We start from the raw sequence: 16,598 nt of genomic DNA on the forward strand, positions 1-16,598 counted from the left end.
GAGCCTCCTCCGAGAGCTCAGCCCCTGAGCTGCGGGCCAATTGAATGGGAAGTGGGAAGTGGCCGAAGAGCAACAGCCAAGTCGCTGGCTTGGCGCGAAAAGCTCAATGAAGCGGAAAATGCGCCTTAAAATCGATGCAACCACGGAACGGGTTTCCACTCGAGCCATGGATATGTATGCCTCGAGAAACGAGCCGTAGAGACGGGGTATTGGTTTATTAAATTACTTATTTGGGGGACCCTTTTTGGACTTTCGATTAATGTGGATCTACGGGGCAAGCCCCTCTGATCAGCTGTCTGGTTATGGTAGCAGATCCTCCTGGCTTGGCTCTCCATGCCTGCCATCTCCGCCCGCTTTCTCCTACCAATCACTTGCCTTGATAGTTGCTACTGGTTGTGGGACAGAAAGATCTAAATCACAAAGAGGAGGAGCAACTGAAATGTTCAAGCTTTCTTACCAATCTATCCCTCACTTTGTTTCAGGCCTGACCGAGCACGCTCCGATGGAATGTGGGGTGGAGAACAGCTGTCCGCACCCATGTCGCTGCGCCGATGGAATCGTCGACTGTCGCGAGAAGAGCCTGACCAGTGTCCCGGTAACCCTGCCTGACGACACCACCGAGCTGTGAGTAGCGCCTTCGAGGCTGGAGGGTCCTCCTCTAGAGTGTTGATCTAACGCATCTGATTCTTGCAGTCGCCTCGAGCAGAACTTCATCACGGAGCTGCCGCCCAAGTCGTTCTCCAGCTTCCGTCGCCTGCGCCGCATCGACCTGTCCAACAACAACATCTCCCGGATTGCCCACGACGCCCTGAGCGGCCTGAAGCAGTTAACCACTCTGTAAGTAGACAATTCCCTGTACTCCACTCTGCTTTGAGAGCAACAAGTGGCCCGGCCAAATGTGCACTCACTTGAGCTGCCCTGCACTCGGTTAAGTCTGAGCCACCTGAGCCGAGTTGGCGGCGGGGCAGGGGCGCATGGAAGCCAGCAAGATGCCTACCAACACGCCAGAAGCGGGCTAATCGGCCCGGAGGCACCCACCGCAGGCATCGGCTTACGTGTGCGCATCGCCTCCCCGCCTCCGGGCAGCCTTCTCAGGTGGCCACTTGTGAGTGGTGTGCGAGTGGGCTCTGAGCATGACACGAGCCTAATTAATACGGGTAGAGTAAGGGGCTTTCATTTAGTCCTTTCAGATTCCATGAATTTATTATTAAATTTTACAACTACCATGTAGTAGGGCTGGATAGGGAAGAGCTACTATCCTTGTCTCTGGCAAGAAACTGATTTTATTTGATTTAGTTTTTATAGACTCTCTTCTAGCTCTGAGTTAACTCTTTCTATATTTGTTTACATTCTCTGTATTCTCTGTTTGTGTTCTTTCCATGTCGGGCTCCACCCACCATCCCATCGTCCCATCAGCGTGCTGTACGGCAACAAAATAAAGGACTTACCCTCGGGCGTGTTCAAAGGACTGGGATCGCTGCAGCTGCTGCTTCTGAACGCCAACGAAATCTCGTGCATACGCAAGGATGCCTTCCGCGACCTGCACAGCCTCAGCCTGCTCTCCCTCTACGACAACAACATCCAGTCCCTGGCTAATGGCACATTCGACGCTATGAAGAGCATCAAAACGGTGTAAGTACATGGGGTCTCCCCGCCCACCCATCTCCACGCCCACATTCGAGTGAGTACTCGAGGGCAGGCCCATGTCGGAAACCCTTTCTGAATGGGGCAGGCACTTTGGTGTTAAACCTCTGAAGTGCATTTAGTAGTTGCTTTGACTGTTCCTCCGACTTGGCGTTGACATTTGTTCGGCAACAAACAAGGAGCTCGCCTCCGCCTTTTCGTGGAGAGGCCTCTCTCCTCGAGCCCCCCTAAAAGCTTTCGGTTTTAGCTCGAATAAAAGAATTCTCCTCCATCGATGAGGGGGTGTGGCCACTCTTCTGCTACAAAGAGGCAGCTAGGAAGGCTCCGCAACGGCTGAGCCAGTGCCAGGAATTTTTCAATTTTTGTAATTTGGAGATGCGAATCTTATAGCTTCGTTGGGATTATAATGAGTATGAGGATAATGTAGAGATAAGAATTAGGTCTATGACACATAAGAATGGGAAAGAATCACAAGATTCCAACGAACTAAGGACACTTGCCCAACATATTTAGGAATTTCTTTTAAATAGTTTCAAAGTAACAACAAACACCACGCCGGAAAACACTACGGCAGTGTCGTGGACCCAAGGCTAGTGCACTTTTAAGACGTCTCAAGCCTCCTCCGAGCCTCCACCCTTCCCCAATCCACCTACTCCGGCCATTCAGTCGAATGCTCAATGCTACTTTCTTTTCATTCCTGCTTTCTTTCCATTTCCCACACACCAACGGACACACAGACATCTGGCCAAGAATCCTTTCATCTGCGACTGCAATCTGCGCTGGCTGGCCGACTATTTGCACAAAAATCCCATAGAGACGAGTGGAGCCCGCTGCGAGTCACCGAAGCGGATGCATCGTCGTCGGATTGAATCGCTGCGCGAGGAGAAATTTAAATGTAAGTCCTGCCAGTCCCCGGCCGATCCTTGCTGCCGTCCTCTTCCTCGACTTAACCAAGCGAATCGCTTCCTCGTGTCCCCTCTCCGAACAGGCTCCTGGGATGAATTGAGAATGAAGCTGTCCGGCGAGTGCCGCATGGACTCGGATTGTCCGGCAATGTGCCACTGCGAAGGCACCACCGTGGATTGCAGTGGTCGGGGTCTGAAGGAGATTCCCCGGGACATTCCCCTGCACACGACTGAGCTGTAAGTTCCGCTTTGGTTTCTGTGTCGCCTGCCTCCATGGCTCCGGGCCTCTAACTCGATATTTTATTTGATTTTCGCAGCCTGCTCAACGACAACGAACTGGGCCGCATCAGCTCCGACGGCCTCTTCGGACGGCTGCCGCACTTGGTGAAGCTGGAGCTGAAGCGGAACCAGCTGACCGGCATAGAGCCGAACGCCTTCGAAGGAGCCTCCCACATCCAGGAGCTGCAGCTCGGGGAGAACAAGATCAAGCAGATATCCAACAAGATGTTCCTGGGTCTGCACCAGCTGAAGACTCTGTACGTATAACTATATGCTAAGCTGCGCAAGATCTTCCTGCAATAAGAGACTTATGATAATCGTTTTAATTTCTCCACTAATTGCCCAATCATTTCCATTTGCAGCAATCTTTACGACAATCAGATCTCCTGCGTTATGCCTGGTTCTTTTGAGCATCTTAACTCCCTGACGTCCCTGTAAGTACCAGACTACCAGACTTCCCACATTCCCCAGACTTGTATACTCGTCAGACGGTATGTGTACCATGGCAATTAAAAGAGGGGCAAGTGCCCGGGATGCACTTCGCTGGATAAATGATTTGGCTTGGGCCTTAATTGGCTGGCGGAGAGGAATCTGGCGGAGTCGCTCGTAAAATGAGGTTAATGGTTCTGATTGTTTTCGGGTCGAATTCTGCTCCGCTCTGTTCTGATGTTCTACCTTGTGTGGCTGCCCTCCGCCGGTCTTTCAAATCATTTTGTTTCCATCAAGAGCCCAGCACACTATTGTGTATAATTCAATTGAACTTCGGCTGGAGGCACTGTGTGTGTGCGTCTACGTACAGATACCACTCACTAGCTCCTCTCGCTTTCCGGCTACCTCCACCCCCGTGCTGGCAAACCATCCCCCGAGCACACAAAGGCTGAAAAGGGAGCAAAGCAGCCTCCGTTCGATGATTTAATTAATTAAACTTGCGTTCCATGGAGAAAGCCAACTCATTTGCCGAAGAAGGGAGGTGCTGCTGTGTGATGTGGCAGGGCTGCTCGCAAATTATTGTAAAATTCATTTAAGTAGCTAATAAATAGCATCAATGCACTAAGTGCTGGCAACCACATGGGCTGGGTGCCCACCCCCATTTTGACACTTCCAGGAGCCCACCTAAGAGGTGTTGCTCAAAAGGCAGGCAGACTGCCTGCGGCTTCCTCCCACCCACACTAAGAGAACTGTTTCCAACTTACCCTGGAATTAAGAAGTGAGGGTATACCAATCAGTTCCATATCACTTTAAGCAACTCACTAGGAGGACAAGAAATTTATTTATAACTTATGGCTGGACAATATAAACTAAGCTCTATGGGTGCAGAAAGACTTCTCAGTACTCACTTCTCGATTTCAAGCACACAGCATACACCCTGGTACCTTTCGACGAAGACTGGCTTATTAAATTAGTTTGGACTGGCTGCCACTTCGGAATTGCCAATGTAATTTGTGCTCCATTGTTTCGCAAGCTCCACACACGACCCACCTCCCTGTCTTGGCCGCACAATTGAAATCATGGCTCACACGACCAAGAAGAAGTAGTTACTATTCCGTATTTTTGGCCTAACTGGCAGAGAGATTAGAGCCTCTAGGGGGCCATATTACGATATAGGAGTCCTCTGTTAAATTCTGTTTTTCGCTCCCTGATGTCACCTCTTTTTCCATTCGCAGGAACCTCGCCTCGAATCCATTCAATTGCAATTGTCATTTGGCCTGGTTCGCCGACTGGCTGCGGAAAAAATCGCTCAACGGGGGAGCAGCACGTTGCGCGGCGCCGTCGAAGGTACGTGACGTGCAAATCAAGGAGCTGCCCAACTCGGAGTTCAAGTGCAGCAGCGAGAACAGCGAGGGCTGCCTGGGTGACGGCTACTGCCCCCCGTCCTGCACCTGCACCGGGACCGTGGTGCGTTGTTCGCGCAGCCAGCTGAAGGAGATACCCAGGGGCATTCCGGCAGAGACCTCGGAGCTCTACTTGGAGTCCAACGAGATCGAGCAGATCCACTACGACAGGATACGGCACCTGAGGGCGCTCACTCGACTGTAAGTCGGATGGATAGCACTGCCAGAGAAGCTACTAATGCCTCCCTTTTCCCACAGCGATCTCAGCAACAACCAGATCACCATTCTCTCCAACTACACCTTCGCCAACCTCACCAAGCTGTCCACCCTGTAAGTTGCCCAAGCACCCAGGTCTAATGACTTTTTAATTGCCGCAGCAAAACGTGGCGAAATTGCGAAACACAGCACCAATCGAAGGCCCGGCTCGAGAGGGCTTGACACCGTTTCGTTCCAATTGCATTGCCTTCCGACCGGGTCGGGGGGGAGCAAGTTGGGGCAGTTGATGTCGTGACTCGTGCCTAAGCACCGTCCGCCAGTAGCCGGGTCGGCAAGCCGCGCCCATTGTTCAGCCCCCCGTGCCCGAGCAATCAAAACTTGTCCGATATGTCTGATGCGAATGGGAAACGCTCTGCCATTCCGTTCAGCTCCCCACTAATTTCCGCATGTCCTTGTTGCATTTTTTACCCTCTCCCTTCCTCTCTGTCGCCTTCCAGCATCATCTCGTACAACAAGCTGCAGTGTCTGCAGCGGCAGGCGCTGTCGGGAATGCACAACCTGCGCGTGCTCTCGCTCCACGGCAACCGGATCTCGATGCTGCCGGAGGGTTCCTTCGAGGACCTCAAGTCGTTGACCCACATGTGAGTTGGACACTTTTGCAGCCTGATGAGTCCATTTAAACTTTTCATCTCTTCCGGACAGAGCCCTGGGGAGCAACCCGTTGTACTGCGACTGCGGTCTCAAATGGTTCTCCGACTGGATCAAACTGGACTACGTGGAGCCCGGCATTGCCCGGTGCGCCGAGCCGGAGCAGATGAAGGACAAGCTGATCCTGTCGACGCCTTCTTCCAGCTTTGTGTGCCGCGGCCGCGTCAGGAACGACATCCTCGCCAAGTGCAACGCGTGCTACGAGCAGCCCTGCAGGAATCAGGCCCAGTGCGTGGCCCTTCCGCAGAGGGAGTACCAGTGCCTCTGTCAGCCGGGCTACCACGGCAAGCACTGCGAGTTCATGATAGACGCCTGCTACGGGAACCCCTGCCGGAACAACGCCGTCTGCACGGTGCTGGAGGAGGGCCGCTTCAGCTGCCAGTGCGCTCCGGGCTATACGGGGGCCAGGTGTGAGACGAACATAGACGACTGTCTGGGGGAGATCAAGTGTCAGAACAACGCCACCTGCGTAGATGGAGTGGAGTCCTATCACTGCGAGTGCCAACCCGGCTTCACTGGAGAGTTTTGCGACACCAAGATACAGTTCTGTTCCGCGGAGTTCAATCCCTGCCAGAACGGAGCCAAGTGTCTGGACCACTTCACGCACTACAGCTGCGACTGCCAGGCCGGATTCCACGGCACCAACTGCACGGACAACGTGGACGATTGCCAGAACCACATGTGCCAGAACGGGGGCACCTGCGTGGACGGGATCAACGACTATGTGTGCCGCTGCCCGGACGACTACACGGGCAAGTACTGCGAAGGGCACAACATGATCTCGATGATGTATCCGCAAACGTCCCCGTGCCAGAACCACGAATGCAAGCACGGGGTGTGCTTCCAGCCCAACGCCCAAGGCTCCGACTACCTCTGCAGGTGCCACCCGGGCTACACGGGCAAGTGGTGCGAGTATCTGACTAGCATCAGCTTCGTGCACAACAACTCGTTCGTGGAGCTGGAGCCGCTGAGGACGCGTCCGGAGGCCAATGTGACCATTGTGTTCAGTAGCGCGGAGCAGAACGGCATACTCCTGTATGACGGACAGGACGCTCACTTGGCTGTGGAGCTGTTCAATGGCCGCATCCGCGTCAGTTACGACGTCGGCAACTACCCGGTCTCCACGATGTACAGCTTCGAGATGGTGGCGGATGGGAAGTACCACGCCGTCGAACTGCTGGCCGTCAAGAAGAACTTCACTCTGCGAGTGGACCGCGGCCTGGCCAGGTCAATCATCAACGAGGGATCCAACGATTACCTGAAACTAACGACGCCCATGTTCCTGGGCGGCCTTCCCGTGGAGCCCGCCCAGCAGGCCTACAAGAACTGGCAGATCCGAAACCTGACCAGCTTCAAGGGCTGCATGCGGGAGGTGTGGATCAACCACAAGCTGGTGGACTTCGGCAACGCTCAGCGCCAGCAGAAGATCACCCCGGGCTGTGCCCTGCTCGACGGGCAGGAGCAGCAGGAGGAGGAGGACGATGAGCAGGACTTTATGGACGAGACTCCGCACATCAAGGAGGTGGGTTTTCCCCTACAGTTAATTATGATCTGCGTATCTAACGTGTTTGTGATTCGTTTTGCAGCAACCATCGGATCCCTGCCTGGAGAACAAGTGCCGCCGGGGCAGCCGCTGCGTCCCGAACGCCAATGCCCGGGACGGCTACCAGTGCAAGTGCAAGCACGGCCAGAGGGGACGCTACTGCGATCAAGGTGAGGGCAGCACTGAGCCCCCAACAGTCACCGGTACATACATCTCATGCTTAAGCTAATCACCTCGTCTCACCCACATTGCTTGCGTCCCTCATAGTCTAGCCCATCACTATCCTATCACCCATATTATATCACCTTCCCATCTAAGCCTCCCTGACTAATCCAATATCGTTGTCTTTTCAATCAGCGGCCTCCACCTGTCGCAAGGAGCAGGTGCGCGAGTACTACACGGAGAACGACTGCCGATCCCGGCAACCGCTCAAGTACGCCAAGTGCGTGGGAGGATGTGGCAACCAGTGCTGCGCGGCGAAGATTGTGCGGCGGCGCAAGGTGAGTGTGGCACGGATGAAGTGGAAAAGCAGCAAAGAGTAACTCCCATATCTTACGAACTAGGTGCGCATGGTGTGCAGCAACAACCGCAAGTACATCAAGAACTTGGACATCGTGCGCAAGTGCGGATGCACCAAGAAATGCTACTGACTGAAAGATGCGACTACCCAATTGCTCAGCTGGAGCAATAGCAGCTTAGATGTTAGTTTAAGGACAGGTTTAAATGTAACTTATTACAGTAGTAGTAGTAATAGTAGTGTAAGTGATAGAATTACGGATAGGCAGGCAGTGGCGGGGGGGAAGACAGCTGAGGAGAAAAAGGAGGAGGACGACGTTGAGGGGGACTATCCCACGGATGGTATCGATGGCATGCAGGCCGATCTCTACGACGATACCATCGACGATGAGCTCGAGGAGGACGATGGTCTGGACTATCCGGACGAGGAGAGTGGCGAGGACGAGGAGCCGGAACAACTTCCGGATCCGAAGGGATTGGTGAGTGTGCCGGACGAGGAGGAGGACATGGGCTACGATGAGGACGACGAACGTATTGCCATGGAGCGTCCGAGGACAGTGAGGCCGAAGCCGGACGAGGAGCTCTTCCTGAACGAAGAGGGCAGTGGTGGTTTTCGATCGAGATTCCGGCCGAGTAGTGGCAACAGCTTCCGCCAAAGCCAGCTGGAGAACATTCGCAAGAAGCTGCTCACCGAGGAGCAGGCTGTGGCGATCGCCGTACCGAGCACTGCCATCGATCTGCGCGAGAGCAGCGGTCACTTTGCCAACGATGACGAGGATGGCGAAGATGGCGATGACAGCGTCGATGACGAGTTCCCCGACACGGGCGGAAACAGCCAGGGGCACGGCTTCTTGAGCTCCCAGCGGAAGAGCGGTGCTTACCACAGGAAGAACGGCAACGACGCCATCAAGATCATATCCACGCCGTTGGGCAAGGTGAGCATTGTGTACCAACAAACGGATAAGGATCAGGCTGCCGAGAAGGAGCAGGACAAGCAGCAGCAAAAGAAGCCGGCGCTCACCGACTTCGATGCCCTGTCGCCGGACCCCGAGAGCAGTCATCGCTTTCCGTCGCCTCACCCCAAGATTACGCCCGTTCTAACGCCCGATGGCAAGGTGGCGCTGCTCTATCGCGGAGACTCGGAGAGCTCCAAGTACGAGCCCATTCGCAACCTCACCACCCACAAATTCTCCGGGCACCAGGCAAAGGCCAGTGCCTCCGAGGACACGTCCTCTTCGGAGGATTCCGTGTACACGGACAGCGAGGATGTCGAGGACAACCCAGCTGGCGGAGGCCAGGGCGCAGCTGAAAAATCATTCCCTGCGACAAGTACGCCCAAAACTCTGCAACCGGAGATTGTGGAGCCGCCAGCCAATGTTCAGCCGGGAGGAAGCTTCATCATTCGGCCCACTTCGGACTCACTACTGCCGATGATCAACCGGCCCTTGTCCGAGGTGCTGGGCATCAAGAAGAACCAGTTCCAGGAGACGCGAGTCCGCGACCAGCTGCCAACCCAGCAGCCTCCATTGGTGCCGGGGCTGATGCCGGAGACGGTCACCTCGCGCAGCCCACAGTTCCTGGCTAAGGTCAACTTGGCCGAGTTCTCCACCTCCGGGCGGACACTGCAGCAGCCGTTGATGCCGGGCAACCGGGACTTCGACTTCAGTCGGGACAACACGATGCTGGACGAGCGATCCCGGGTGCGCGAACGGGAGCGGGAGAAGGACCACAATGAGGCCACCAGCAAGGGCGGTGGCGCCACAGAGGCGCACACCATTGCCAATGAGCAGATGCTGTCGAAGACAGAGGTCATCAACCTGGCGATTGTGCCGCAGTTCGACGAGGACCTGGAGCGGCTCCAGCGGCTGCAGGAGAGCAGTGGGCGGCGCCACCACCGGGCGCGCCATCGCCACCGCCAGCAGACGGAGGAGGAGCTGTCCGGCATCCACTGCATCATGCAGGTCATGATGGGCGTGGCCGCTGTGTCCACTGTCTTCGGCATGCTGGGCACCTTCTTCAAGCAGCGAATACTCGATCAGTTACGCATGATGCACTGGTAGTACAACATGGGGGTGGCACGCCCCTCCCATCCGAGTTCCCGCTATGTCCCCCATTCCCCTCCCTTCACCCGCCTCATCGTCGCGGCTATCGTCCAGGCGAGACTGCTGCCCTTCTACTACTGCTACTAGCAAACGCATATATACACTACCATACGCTATGTATTCATATATACAGCCATATTTAACTACATAACTATCGGCTTATTCAGGGGCGCCGGAACGAAGCTATTCTCCTCGGGGCAGTCCGTACTCCTAGCCCTGAAAAGGTGGGGAAGTGGGGGCACGGCCCTCCCCCCTCTATATGAAGTGCCCCCGGTTTCGGCGCCCCTGAGCTTTATGCATAACCCATGTACTGCACAAAGGCATCGATTTGCTGTCGCCCCTTTTACTTTTTATAAGCTATATGTATCTTATCTTATTCGGGGTGCTGCTAGGCCCCAGAACGTATTCTATATATTCGTGTATCCCTTTGGACGGCGGTCCTCATAGGTTACGAACGCACCGGAGTGTGCGGAAGGAGCTACTCCATACAAGAGAACATAACCAGTATTTACTAACGCAAGCTACCCAGGCGATGTGCATAATAACTGAACCGAATCATAATACGAATCATAATCACGACGCGATTAGCCTTTGTGAGACGCAACTGTAGCCCCTGCCGAGTTAGCGGATAACTATCCTTCTGTTCCCCAATCTCTCCGTGTGACGAACTCCTTGCGTTGAATCCTTGGCGCACCTGCCCAGTGCGACCCAGCGCCGACCTTCCTTCGTCAGTGTAACAAGCTTTAAGCAAGTCATGCCATGCCACGCCCCGCAGCGCACCGTCCCGTCCCGACCCGACCCGCCTTGAATGTGTCCCGGCCGAAAGCATTCCCCCTGTTGTCGTAGAGGAGCTGGGAGACGTGAGTGTAGAACCGAAACCGATTCCTTTTGTAGATAGAGATCAAGCAGTTGTCGACCGATAAAAAGATGATAAAACTGAAGCTAACATTAAAAAGTAAAAGAAAGTAAAAGAAAGTAACGTTGAAATTATAACAGTAACTCGCACTCGAAACTTGCGTAACGGTCGTTCTAAACGCCCCCAAACGCAACGGTCTAAGCAGAACGAGTAACGATAATAAGTGAATAACGAACCTAATTGTAAGTCGCTCAACAGATGAACAGAGTATTTTGATAGGATGACGGGATATCGAACGGATAAGTAGGCTAACATCTTTGCCAGTGTTGTTCTTGAATTGTTCCCCCGAAACTAAACGAAACTAATGTGTGCAAAAATTGCGGTAATTAATTAAATTTAATCTAAACTAAATATAAACTAAACTAATTCGGATAAAACATCTAAGCTGGGTAGTCGCATGTAAATCTAACCAATACCAACCTAAGTTAGACCTGAAATGTAACGAAACACAAACACAACAAATCGAATTGCATTTAAAGAACCTAATAAATAATAATAGCAATAATTAACGTTAATAATCTATATGAATGTAACTATAACTATATCTACGCTGTATGTATGACCCTATATTTATATATGTTAAATGTTTTTTGACTATTTTTCTCTATTTATACCCATATATATTATATATGTATACCTATACGATATGTGTGTAATAGCCCCTTTTGGTCACTTTAGTTGTCTTTTATGTATATTTAAACAAGTAAAACAGCTGAAATAGCCAAATCAAGAGTTAATTTTTCTGTAGCATTATTGCAGCCCGCAAGCTGCCATTGAGTGGACTGGGAGTTTGGGGCAGGTGCAATTTATCTACTATTGATAACGATGATATCTAATATTGTTTGACAGGATTGGATCAATATCAACAGATGGCTGTTGCTCTTTGCAAAAATCTGCTGGTTTCTGTTGGCCTGGTACTTCAAATTTTCTGCCATAAGATTTTTGAGAATTTTGCGCCGCCTTTCGGCCGCCAAGGCACAACTTTCGAAACGCATATCTTGGCCATTTCTGAATGGATTTTGGCAAGGGATGTCATTTCGCAATCAGGACTTCGATATCCTTCTAACTGCGTCCCAGGATTTTGAAAACAGAGCAAAAAAATTTCGACCCGATTTTCGCGATTTTGGCAAGGGGTACCATCAGGATTTTTTGCAAAAATCGGCGAAAATTTTATTGTCGTATTTCAAAAATCCTTTGACGCAGACCGAAAGATAATTATGTCCTGGTTACAAAATGGCATTCCTTTTCAAAATCCGTTAAGAAATAGCCGAGATATGAGCTTGGAAAAAACCCGGCGCAAATTTCTAGAAAATCGTATGGCAGAAAATCTGAAGTACCAGGCCAACAGAAACCAGCAGAAGGTCGCCCGATAAAGCAGTTTCAAGCAGTTCTGTGACGTCAGAGCAATTAAATATTCGCTAAAATGTATGTCAAACGTATAGATTTTCAATAAATAAACCATAAGTGATTTTCCAGTAAATTCAGTTTTTATTATGGAAAAATATTCATAACTTAATTATTAATTAATTGGGAAGGAACAGCTAGTTGAAATATTTTTCGTTTGAGGTAAGCTTATAAAACAAACTTAAAGCAAGCGTATGCGGCAGTTAGGGGCTCCACACTGGCAGTATAACACCTTGCCGGGCACCACGCCCACTTCGTAGTTGTAGTTCCAGGTCAGTTCTGTGCCGGAGCGTATGTGGGAGGCCGAAAAAAATGCCACCCAAGGAAAACGCAGGTCGTGGGTGTCAACGAAGACGTTTTGAACGAAAAGATTAGGGTTGCACGAGTGCTGTAAGACAAAAATGTCAAATTAAATAGTAAGGTCTTCCACAGCCTCAGAACTCAGAATGCTTACGTTAAAGTAGCGCCCCAGGTTTCCGGTTGTTTTAGCATCCATAATGTATGGCGCCTCATCCTTGCCAAACAGCCGCCGTACAGAGTTCTCTCGCACTGTCTCGTCCAGATCAGCGTTCGGGTTGAAGTTGATAACCGCTCGCTCCTGCGAGTCTACTTCTGTGGATTGGGCTGAGGCGCTATTACTGCGTGTGGGGCGCAACTTGTTCTTCTTCTGATAGTAGTTGTTTGGTCGGAAATCATCGTCGTCTTCGGCTTCCGGCAGATAAGAATCTTCCTCTGGTTCAGGCTCGGATTGCTCAACCTCCGACTCGTAGCCCTCTTTTAGTTGTTCGGCCACTTCGATGTAGTCCAAATCGGCGAAGTATTCGTCACCAGCATCTTGGCCACCCTCATTGGCCATCGTTTCTGTGAGCAGGTGGCCAGCGTAGATGCATATAAAGGCGCCTTTGGGGATGTCGTTAACGCATCGCAGCCCCCAGCCTCGATTAGAGGTCTTAAAAACCTGCAATTTCATCTCCAGCGAGTGTTGCACTACTCGGTTGAGGCAGTTCTTTTTGCATTTACAGCGTGAGTTGCACTCATAAATGCCAGTGGGCACATGCTCGTGCAACCGCTTATACTGGTATCCGATCTCTTCGATGGGCTTTTTGGGGTTGCAGTACTTGACACCAGCCACAGTCAGTTGCCAGCAGGAGCACTTGGACTTGTCCTAAGATGTAGGAAGTATATAACTGATTCGCAGTAAGAAATAGTTTAAAAAACTCACCGAGCAGTCGTCATCGCAATCGCAACCGACAAGGAATTCCTCATCAAGATTCAAGTGCACTCCCTCGGTGGGGATTCTCTGCTTGGCGTAGGTACATGGAGGAGGCAGGGAGTTGTCGTAGTAGTTGACCAACGGGATGGCCATTTTCTCCTGGCCCTTAGATATGTCCGCCTCTTTGACAATCGTGGGATCGATTGAGTATTCAGCCAAACACCTCAAATCCGGCGTGAAGTCAAAGTTATCCACATTCAGGACATTTTCGGTGGCTCGAAGGTAGGTGTGTACCTCCGCCAAGTTGCGCAGACTTTTGCCGCAGGGTCCCCTGTACACAACGTTCTTTTTAGTCTTTTGGCGCAGCACCAGGCGCTCCCAGCCGGACAGCAGGGGTTTAGCAAGTGGGCTGTAACTGTCGAGACGGTGGACGATCTTGAACAAACAGTTCGGGTTGCACTCGTGGTGGCGATACACCTTAGGCGGCAGGTTGCGTTTGGCCGTAAAATAAACAACATGGCCCTTGGGGCGGTTCTCGTCGTCGACGTATATGGTCGAATTGTTTAAATGCTTGACGGGCCCGCGGCTAGCATTTCCTCCGCCACTGCGGCCGGCAGCCGAAGTATTGGCCGAAGATGATGACGCTGCTGAGGTAACTGCGCCTTGCGCGACGGAGCTGCTTTTGCGGGCCATGGCCCGCATTTGTTGGTTCACCTGCATGTTGCTCGACTCCATCTCCTTGGTGTAGCGAATGAAAGGTTCTGTGCGCTGGAAGAATGATACATTATTACTATTAAGAATATCCCACAACAATTATTTTAAAAGACTCACCCTTGGTACTCGCGCGTGGTGCGCGTTGGCACTGCTCATGGCATTCTGAGTTTCCTTAAATACCGGACCGAGTCTCAAGGAGCCTCTGTAAATCCACTCGGTGTGGTTTTTGTCCGCCTCAAAGTGCATCAGGACCAGGCTACAGTCAATGTCAATGACGCGCGCGTAAAGCCAGGTGCCGTTCGACTCGGTGTTCATGCTCTGGCCGCGGGTACACTGCACCATGGGCCTGTCAACCGAATACTTTTCCACGTACTTCTGGATAAAGTCGCGAGACGCGGGGTGCACATCCTCCCAAACCTTTTCCGAGGCCTGGCACACCAGACGAACATCCCGATGCTGCACATACTGCGTGTATCCATCATCGTAGAATATAAGGTATCTGAACCGATTTGCCTGCTTCAGCGGCTCGGCAATAATTCCCGGATAGAACGCGCTTTGCACAACGCCTTTGTCCTTTCCTCGGCTCAGAGTAGAGCCGTCAAAGTAAGCGATCACTCGGGTGCCTGAAAAGCAGTACTTGTTAACAAACGCAAACATCCTCAGGGATAGAATACCCACCAATTGTAAGGCGCACTGGCGGCGGCTCAAAGTAAGCTATGTGCTTGGCCGTCACTGTCTTTACCATCTGGTATGGGGTATTCAGATACTTGATCTTGTAGCTCTTCATCGTGTTCCCACCGATGGCCGTGCTCTCCGTGAACTCGATCACCTTTATGGACACCCAGCTGGCTATAGCCTTATTCTTAACGGCGTAGTAAGTCTCCCCAATCTGGATAGGCGGTCGCTCGATTTCCCCTGCTGGAGGGACTTGCTGCTCAGAACCCAACAACATTATTACAAAATTTTAAGCTCATAGTTTCGGCCTACCATATAGTCGCCTATGTTGTGTTGAAGATCCAGGGCCGGCAAGTGCTTGTGCACCACCGTGCAGGAATTGTAAAGGGCCCAGTGCATTTTATCGGCGGTGCTCTGTACCGCCTCCAGTTCCTTGTCGGCCAATTCAAACTGGCGCTCCAAGCGCTCCGCCCTGGCCAGTAGGATGGACTTGGACCAGCTAAGCTGGTCCTGGAACCCCACCCGGTTGAGCACACTTGCAATGGCGTCCTCCAATTCATTTTCAATCAGGTTCAGATCGTTTGTGGAAAACTCTGGCTTTTCTGCAAGATACGGTTTCTTTACAAGTGCGGCATTCTATACAATAATGATTCTCCTACCCTCTACTTGCTTCTCCTCCTCCTCCTCATCGCTACTATCCAGAGCCACAAACTCGGCTTGATCTTGATGGAACTCCTGCAGCAATAAAGGTTGCTTGGCCATCAGCTGACCAGCGTATTGCTGAAATGAAATGCTGTTGATCACCTCTATGTGTGGCTAGTCAGGAGATTGCCTCTTACCTCATACATCTCCATGGCTGCATCGCCGCATCCAGTGCAGACGAACTGCTGCTTGGAAACCTTCCTGGTAACTTTGTAAAAGTTCAAGGTGGCCATATTGGCCAGCACGAACTGCTTGTGGAGCCGCTTGCAGTTGCAATTGACGCAATCTTTGCCATAAAATATATCGCCGTTCCACGTGAGGTTAGTTTGTTCCAAGTCAAGTGATTGTGGTATTGCCTTATTTTCGAGGTCGACCTCAAGCCCAATTTTGTTGTTTTCGGGAGCTAGGGCTTCATCAGTCTCAGCAGGCTTAGGTGCCCCGTCCATTTCGCTTTCCCTCGGTGTGCCGTGATCCATGTCCATGGATATTTCTGCAGAAGCCGCCTTCTCCTCCTCCTGCTTCTTGACTTCTTTTGGTTGATCTCTGCCAGCAGAATCTTCTGAGGTGGGACTGCTGATAAGTTCAATACTACTGTCTGGCATGTCGCCCTCATCGTTTTTTCCCTCCTTAGCATCGGTAACGAGACCCTTCGGCGGCGATTCTTCTGCGGCTTGTTTGTGCTCCTCCCCAGATTTATTGGAGGGAGGGGACTTGACTGGACTATCTATTACCTCGACGCTGCTGTCTGAATCGATCTCGACAGGGCCAACTTCCTCTACTTTACTAGTTTCGACCTCAGCCGGCGAACCACAGGCAAGGTCTCCCTTGGATTTGTCGGAAACTGCATGGGCAGGATTATTGTCTGCATGCATCAGAGATGGTTCTTCAGACGTTAGGTCCGCCATCTCCACATCGTCTTCAATAGTGGGTTTCCCCTTTTCTTCCAGCACAGTGGGCTCAGCATCAATTTTTTCGACAACACTCGGCGAGCCGGCATCTTTCTCCGCTATGAGTGATGTTTCCGTTCCTTGGCCATCCTCATTTGCGATTTCCGTGACGTCCGCACAATCCATGGCTTCTGGCTTCGTCGACATATTTTTCCCTTACCTTATTTGCACTTCTTTTTGCATAAATGCACTCATTTAAATCAAAAATATCAAACCAATGCGAAAAGTTGTTAGTGTTGGGTAATCTCATAAAAAAAATACCAACAGGTAAGAAGAAGAACT

The 16,598-nt window shown here is 51.7% G+C and overlaps 2 protein-coding genes across 2 annotated transcripts in view; one reads left to right on the top strand and one right to left on the bottom strand.

The window, feature by feature from the left end:
* LOC6496181 (protein slit) overlaps window positions 1–11,398 on the top strand; it is a 36,488-nt gene extending 25,090 nt beyond the window's left edge. The window contains 14 exon segments of the mRNA XM_001960348.4: window positions 483–624; window positions 694–837; window positions 1,417–1,632; window positions 2,382–2,539; window positions 2,633–2,786; window positions 2,867–3,085; window positions 3,191–3,262; window positions 4,493–4,861; window positions 4,919–4,990; window positions 5,374–5,517; window positions 5,579–7,106; window positions 7,171–7,330; window positions 7,485–7,627; window positions 7,691–11,398. Of these exon segments, the coding sequence (XP_001960384.2) occupies window positions 483–624; window positions 694–837; window positions 1,417–1,632; window positions 2,382–2,539; window positions 2,633–2,786; window positions 2,867–3,085; window positions 3,191–3,262; window positions 4,493–4,861; window positions 4,919–4,990; window positions 5,374–5,517; window positions 5,579–7,106; window positions 7,171–7,330; window positions 7,485–7,627; window positions 7,691–9,703 (5,534 nt within the window). The 3' untranslated portion in view covers window positions 9,704–11,398.
* Window positions 11,399–12,129: 731 nt separating this feature from the next.
* LOC6494410 (histone-lysine N-methyltransferase eggless) lies at window positions 12,130–16,571 on the bottom strand. The gene is made up of 8 exons (XM_001960350.4): window positions 15,507–16,571; window positions 15,327–15,447; window positions 14,980–15,269; window positions 14,671–14,923; window positions 14,110–14,615; window positions 13,288–14,046; window positions 12,520–13,230; window positions 12,130–12,453 (listed from the first exon to the last, which is right to left on the bottom strand). The coding sequence occupies exons 1-8, from the start codon at window positions 16,461–16,463 to the stop codon at window positions 12,247–12,249; spliced, it is 3,804 nt and encodes a 1,267-aa protein (XP_001960386.2). The 5' UTR covers window positions 16,464–16,571; the 3' UTR covers window positions 12,130–12,246.
* Between the last annotated feature and the right edge of the window lie 27 nt (window positions 16,572–16,598).

Source organism: Drosophila ananassae, chromosome 3L (genome assembly GCF_017639315.1).
Source record: "Drosophila ananassae strain 14024-0371.13 chromosome 3L, ASM1763931v2, whole genome shotgun sequence".
Classification (NCBI taxonomy): Eukaryota; Metazoa; Arthropoda; class Insecta; order Diptera; family Drosophilidae; genus Drosophila; species Drosophila ananassae.